We start from the raw sequence: 7,512 nt of genomic DNA on the forward strand, positions 1-7,512 counted from the left end.
ATCACTAGTATTGCTTTGTAAGACTGATCTTACTTTTTCTAGTGATATTTAGCCCTAAGGCACCCGCACGAGTTTTTATACTCGTGCAAAATTATTTACTTGTGTTTTATTTTACGCTTTAATTTTCGCTGCACTGTGTTGTCGTTGGTGTTACAACACTCAGTACAACACTACCTGTTTTTACATAACAAACTACGTACACGTCGTTTTTGACGTGGAATCAGAGTCACCACTTGAATTTACTAATTGAGTTCCTGGTTTGTGTTATAAGTTTGTTATGGATACTGCGTACACAAATGTGGCAATTCGTCCACCAATTTTGGATGAAACAAATTACGACCCATGGAAACTAATGATGAGCATATACATACAATCTATTGATTCCAAGGCCTGTCAACGTGTTCTCGATGGTTGGTCACCGCCAATGAGAGATGAAGAAGGCGGTGGACCCAAACCAAGAGCACAATGGACAACCGATGAAATCTCTTCATCTAATTATAATGCTAAAGCCATTAATGCTATTTTTTACTTTTGTGGACATGAATATGTTTAATCTTATTGGTACTTGTTTGTGCAAGGGATGCTTGAGAGAAACTTTAAACTTATTGTGAAGGCTCGACAAGTGTCAAGAAGGAAAGGATGCGTCTCTTAACTTCAAAGTTTGAAAAATTGAGAATGGAAGAAAACGAGACCATCATGCAATATAATTCTAGATTGAAGAGCCTTGCTAATGAAGCATCTGTCCTTGGTGATCTTATTTCGAACAAAAGACTTGTGTCCAAAGTACTTCGTTCCGTCCCAAAAAGATTTCACACCAAATTTTGTGTTGTAGATAAATCTAAGGATACATCTATAATGGGTTTGGATGAATTAATCAGCTCTCTTCGCACAAATGAGATGAAGATGGAAGTAGAAGATGATTATAAAGGTAAGTCCATTGCTTTTCATGTCTCTAATGATACTTACAATGATTTTTCTGAGATGAAGTAGGAAGTGAAGGAATCAGATCTAGAAGATGAATCTATTCCCTTGATCACAAAAAAAATTTGTGATTATCTTAAGGTGATGAAAGAAAAGAAGAAAAGTGAGAAAGGTGTACAACCATTGAAATTTCTTAGTCTACCTACTTCAGAAAAACCTCAGAAACCAGCGACTACTCGAGGACCTAGTCCAAATTATGAGAGTAAAAATCAGTACTCTAGTAAGAATTTTGATAATATTCAATGCAGGGAATGTCGTGGATATGAACACTATGTATATGAGTGTGCCAATCGTCATTAGAAAGATATGAATGTTTCTCTAAGTGATGAGGATTCTGAGGAAGAACATGAGAAGAATGAATAGGTAGATCTTATTTCCTTTACTGCTTTGCTGGAAGGTGAGAGAAATTTTCAGGTAAATCCACTCGGTGTTGGCTCTGGTGTTGCAACACCTGGGCGCAACACAATTCAAAAATCTGTTTGTCTTGTGGCTTCTAACGATAATTCCAGTGATCATGAAAAATAGGTAGCTGAAGTATATACTCTGGAAGGCATTCAAAAAACTCTATGAGGAGTTGTATAGTGATTGGATCAAGAGGAATCAGTTGAACACAACTCTCTCCAAAGAAAATACTGAATTGAAAGCTATTGTGGCTAGGCTGGAGGTTCTCATGAGCAAGAAAGACCTGGAATTGGGATTACTGAATAGTGAACTTGAAAAATCAAAAACAACTCTTGCCAGATTTAATTCAAGTTCGAACAAACTTGATTCTCTTTTAACTATGGGCAAAGATGATAAGTTTGGAATTGGGTTTAAAGACAATGCGTTTGAAATTGGTGAATCTTCTAAATCACCAGTGTTCGTGAAGGAAGTAGCATCAATAATTCTAACCAAACTTCAGTGCGTCCCAAGGTAAGAAACCTATACAAGAGAAAAATGTTTCTGTCCCAAAGCCAAAACAATGGAAGCATCCTTTTGTGTGTCATTACTGTCTCAAATCTTGTAGTGACCCTACATTGAATCACATACTAACTGGCAACTATGACTTGCATTAATCTTAATTAAAAGATAAACACTTAACAGAGTAAATCGTACGGAAACATAAACCATAATTTACATAACTGAGTACAAAAATTCAAGGCTTAATACTGTAGTGATACAACCAAATCGAAACAACTAGAAAGTAAATATTATACAGCTATATCAAATCCTGCTGTATAATAACTCTTCAAGGCTCCTTCTCCCTAATCCTGTCTCGAACTCCTAGCTCCGTTCATCCTGCGACTGCCCCGTGGAATAGGGTGTCCAATATAACAACTAGAACGTGAGCGACTAATGCCCAGTACGTAAACATGAGTAAATATAAGTATATGATGCATGCAACCGTGATGAATGGTAACTGGTCATCTGATAAGTCATGCTCAGTATAGGTGCCATATGAGTGTTGCAACCTCGCGGATCAACCTCTGGGTACAACCACACTCGTATAATACACCGGAGTAATCAGACATACATGTCCCCGCCGTCGCGGTACTCCCAGTGACAGACTATATATAAGAACAGAGCTGAGCGGCTCTATAATCAAGGTATATCAAGGTACAGGCTCAAAGTGTATGTGCACATCACATATGAATATGGAAAGCAGTAAAACATATATCATGCTACATAATAATGCCAAGAAAATGCAACATATAAACATGTATACTCGCTGGAAATCTCAGTAAATGTGTACGTACCTCTAGTTTAGTTCAAGTCTAGTAGGACCTATGTTCCAAGCTTATATTCAAAAGTTCACCGTATCACTATACAAGTTCTATAAGCCTTAACTAATCTAATAAGTACTCCCAAAACTTAATAAGATTCCTGGACCATATCTTCGTCCGTAGTCAGTCCTTTGGAGTCGCTAGTTCTGGAGGACTATAACAACATCCTGTTATTCCAGAACCTCTTTATAAACCGATAGGGCCCTCAAGTGTATAACTTACACTATATAACTAAAGAAGGAAACTTGGGAATTCGTAATTTAAAATGAATACAAATGACCCCTATTTATAGCCCCCAAACTCGGCCACGTTCGGAGCCTCTGAACTCGGGTTCAGAGCGTCCGATCCAACTCCCTGCTTGCATGTGTGACACGTCAGGTTTGGAGCGTCCGAATTCGGGATCGGACCATCCAAACTGGTCTATGTTCAACACTTGTCAAAACTCATGGCTTAATCATCGTGCATTGTTGGCTGAAGGAGTTCAGACCGTTCGAATAGGGTTTGGATCGTCCGATCCTGACTTAACTCCGAAGTAAATATGCTCATCACCGGAGCTTCGGATTCACAGGGTTCGGATCGTCCGAACTGTGTTCGGACCGTCCGATCTTGGACAAATTTTGGAAGTCCAATTCTTGCTTATGAAGCCCGATTAAGCTCTTGAATTGGTTAAATACTAAGTCTTAATCATGTTTATCATATTATTATCTTAAAATAAAATCTGGGTTACTACATTTTTCCCACCTTTAGATATTTCGTCCGTGAAATAAAATCTAAAGAAAAATCAAGATAATATTATGAAACATCAAACCATGTTTTATTACAACAAACTGTAATTACACTGATACATGGTAATCAATAATACAAAGAAAGCAACTCAGGATATTCTACTCGCAAACGGCTCTCGGTCTCCCAAGTTTCTTCTTCGACGCCTTGGCGCTGCCACTGTACCATCACAAGTGGTATAGCCTTGTTCCGAAGCACTTTCTCCTTCCTATCTAGAATACAAAGTCGTCGTTCAACATAAGACTGATCTGGCTCTAGCTGAACGTCAGTAGGATGGATAATATGTGAATCATCAGCTATGCACTGTCAAAGTAATGACACGTGAAAAACATCATGAATACTGGAAAGATATGGAGGTAATGCCAACCGATAAGAAACATCTCCAATATTCTACAGTATCTGGAAAGGTCCAATGTATCGAGGTGATAAATTGCCTTTCAAACCGAACCTCATCACCTTCCTGAAAGGTGAAACTCGCAGAAAAATATATTCACCAGGCTCGTAATGAAGTGACATGCGGTGAATATTAGCATAACTGGCTTGTCTATCCTGAGCAATTTTAATCCTCCTCTTGATCAAATCTACCTTGTTTACAATCCATTGCACCATTTCTGGACCCTCAACTTGCCGTTCTCCTACCTCATCCCAGAATAACGGAGTACAAAATCGTCGACCATAAAATTTCTCGAAAGGTGCCATATCAATACTGCAGTGATAACTGTTGTAGGCAAATTCGATCAAAGGTAACTGATCCTGCCAAGACAAAGCAAAACCCATCGTCGAAGCACACAACATGTCCTCAAGCGTACGAATCGTCCGTTCAGACTGCCTGATAAGTGCATTTTATATGCATTATTTCGTGATAGGTTTATGTCTATTTTGTGTGCATTCATATTATTTTTATGTTTTTTATGTGTTTTAGTGCATGTGTGTGTATTTCACTCCCCGGGTTAATTTTGTAGGAAAATGAATTGTTGAAGAGTGAATTACGGAGTAGCTTTGTTCAAAAAATCAAATTTAATTTTAGAAAATCCAAATCCGATCTCTACCAATCAGATAAAATTTCAAGATGTTTTAAAGCTGCTTTCCAAATTTCAGCTCGATCCGACGGCTAGGTCTTGAGATATAAATTTTTGAAAATTGTCTCTCGGCGCAGAAAATTTGTACTGCGCGCGCGCGAGAATAAAGCTCGCGCGCGCGCGAGTTGCATGTTCAGACCTCTGTTTTTTACTTCTGCGTGCGCGCGCGTGTTCCGGGGTCATATGTGTTCCGAAAAATCCTTGTTTTGAGAGAAAATTAACTGGTAGGCGTTCCGGACCATATATATACAAGATATAACATATTTTTGGGGGTTCTGAAGTTCCAAAACGCAGACAATCCCAGGGAGGCGGCTACAAGGCTTGGGAGAGAAGATTTCTCTTTTTTTTTTTTTCTTATTATTTCTTTATTTTATTTTATTTTTTAATTCTAGTTTCAATTATTGAGTAGTTTATTTTCAACCAAGACGGCGTGATTGGACCGAACAAATTTATGTAGAAAAATTGGATGTTTGTTTGAGATTTTTCAGAGTTGATTTTATTTTATTGATTGTCAGATTTATATTTGTCTTGTGAATAGTCTGATAAACTATTTGCTTGCATGTTAATCGATTCCAAGTCGACAGAGGAGTTATTGATTTTGATCACTCTGATAATTAACATATTGTAAAACCGACTTGAAATTGAATTCGGTTTCAGTGTGCGGTTTGGGTGGAAACTAAATTTTCACAAATATTTAATGCATTCAAATTTGATTAGAATTACGAAAGATTAGTTCATCAATATTTGAATAGGTTTGATTGTTCTAGAAATAGTCCTTTGAACAAATTAGGAGAATTTCCGTGAATTAAGATTAAATCTGAGTCCTGAATCAACTACATGTTACATGATTTGTTCGGTACCTACGTGTGTCTTGGTTGTCTCTGTTTTAATTATTTTTATCTTCAGTTATTTTTATTCTTATTTATTAAGCAGTTTTTATTTTATTTTCTTGTTTTATTTAAATCAAATTGTTTTTTATTATTTTTTCTAGATTAAGTAAAATAATTAATTTTTGAGAATTGACAACAGTCCTTGTGGGATCGATACTTGGACTCTCTATCCACTTTACTATTACTTGACTTGGTACGCTTGCCAGTAGATTTATATCACACCGATTTAGCCGGTCAAGTTTTTGGCGCCGTTGCCGGGGACTGTTTAGTTAATATTAGGATAGATTATTTGCTTGAGACTAGATTTTTTTTTTTCTATATTTTCGTTCCCTTTCTTAATTTTTTAATCTTAATTTTATTGTTTCTTACTTGTGAGGTACTTGGAGATGAATCATCGACAGGTGTTTACAAGGTTTGGCCAACAATATTTGGAGCATTTCTATGCTACTTGGGGGAGATTCAATGATTTGGCGAACAGATTTCAATGCCATCAGTTTTCGACTTACACCCTCACTAAAATTTTTTATGGTGGTTTGGATGAGATTACAAGAAGTTGGGTAGATTCTGGAGCTTTGGCCACTGGCAGTCAATTTTTTAGAAGAGATGAAGACAGTGCGATGCATTTGTTAAATGATATGGCAGATTTTGACTACCATTGATATTGTGATCCTTCATTGCAAGGTTGGAGTCACAAATATCCTCCAGATATCAACTCTAAAAATTTTGCAAACCAACCACCAGAGAGTCAAGAAGAGTGTGTAGGGTGTTCTGAATATTATACGGCTCAGTTGGATAATCTTTTGCGGCAACAGACAGAGACAAATAAATTCTTAGAAAGCCGTATCAAGTCTTGGAGTCTTTTAGATGAACATATTGCGCTTCTTAGAGAACCAATTTTTGAGATCTGCCAAGAGAGTGAAGTAACTGAGCCAGCACATGAAAAAATAATTTTTGAGGAATTTTCTTGTGAAGAAGAGCCAATAGTGGACTTGGAGGAGGAAAAAACATACAAGGCTACAGATTTTACCTCGTCAATGGTCGTTCCATGTACACCGTTAGAAGATTCTTTCTTGCCATTGACGCCACCTCCAAAATATTCCATCCTCCATGAGCTTCAACCTGCAATCCGAGTCTCCTTCCAAACTAATCAGTTCCGACTGAGAGTTGTTGGACCGACAAGCTTAAATTGTCAATATCACGCCAATCTTGAGGGCGAAGGAAATCAAGACCCGTACGTAGAGTCGTATGATTCTTACTATGGGCGGCAACCGCTCTTTAATGGTTGCTTCTGCATAGTCGGGCTGTAGACTATAAACTTAGCGTTGACTGGGAGGCAACCCAGTGTTCTTTTTCTTGCTCTTTATTTTAATATTTGTTTATGTTTCTTTTTATTTGAATTTTTGTTTTTTTTCTATGTCAGTTTGTCGAGCTTGCCGATATACACAGTCTGATGTTGCTGTCCCAGCTGATACTGCCAAGAAGGAAGAGGATGAATCGAAAACCAGGAGAGTGTTATTTTTGTTCTCATGTGTTTTTGTTCGTCTTTGCAATTGTGTGTTTGTTTCGCATTCTGTTCATTATTCTGAAGCATTGAGGGCAATTCTTTGGATAAGTATGGGGGGTAGACTAGTTTATTTTTATTTTTTTTTGTGCTTGTGTTGCATTAGTAATGTTTTGTGTTTGTTTGCATCTCGTTCATTTTTGTTGTTTTTTTTGTATTGCATGAGTAGGATGAGTCATAATAGCCGATGATAATAGAGTTGAAAAAAAAATATTTAAAAAATGTTGCTTTTGATTGAACATGAGAAACTGTTGGTTGAATCGTGAATCTTTTTAAGCACGCATGTTAGACTAGTGTAGTGTAGCGATGTAATTGATGAAGTTCGTGTTTGCTTGATCATTGCATGACAATAGGTGTTTGTTGATCATGATAGTGCTTTGGATTCTTGATAGTTGTTAGACATTGCATGTATGATCTTGGGCGTACCTATAAAATTTTTGAAAAAACTTTTGTTG

The 7,512-nt window shown here is 37.2% G+C and overlaps 1 protein-coding gene across 1 annotated transcript; it reads right to left on the minus strand.

Moving 5' to 3' along the window:
- Window positions 1-3,561: 3,561 nt before the first annotated feature.
- Window positions 3,562-4,304, minus strand: LOC140861464 (uncharacterized). Its single transcript, XM_073264486.1, has 3 exons — window positions 3,984-4,304; window positions 3,693-3,830; window positions 3,562-3,582 (listed from the first exon to the last, which is right to left on the minus strand). The coding sequence occupies exons 1-3, from the start codon at window positions 4,302-4,304 to the stop codon at window positions 3,562-3,564; spliced, it is 480 nt and encodes a 159-aa protein (XP_073120587.1).
- Window positions 4,305-7,512: the final 3,208 nt, after the last annotated feature.

Source organism: Henckelia pumila, chromosome 4 (genome assembly GCF_033568475.1).
Source record: "Henckelia pumila isolate YLH828 chromosome 4, ASM3356847v2, whole genome shotgun sequence".
In the NCBI taxonomy this organism is placed as follows: Eukaryota; Viridiplantae; Streptophyta; class Magnoliopsida; order Lamiales; family Gesneriaceae; genus Henckelia; species Henckelia pumila.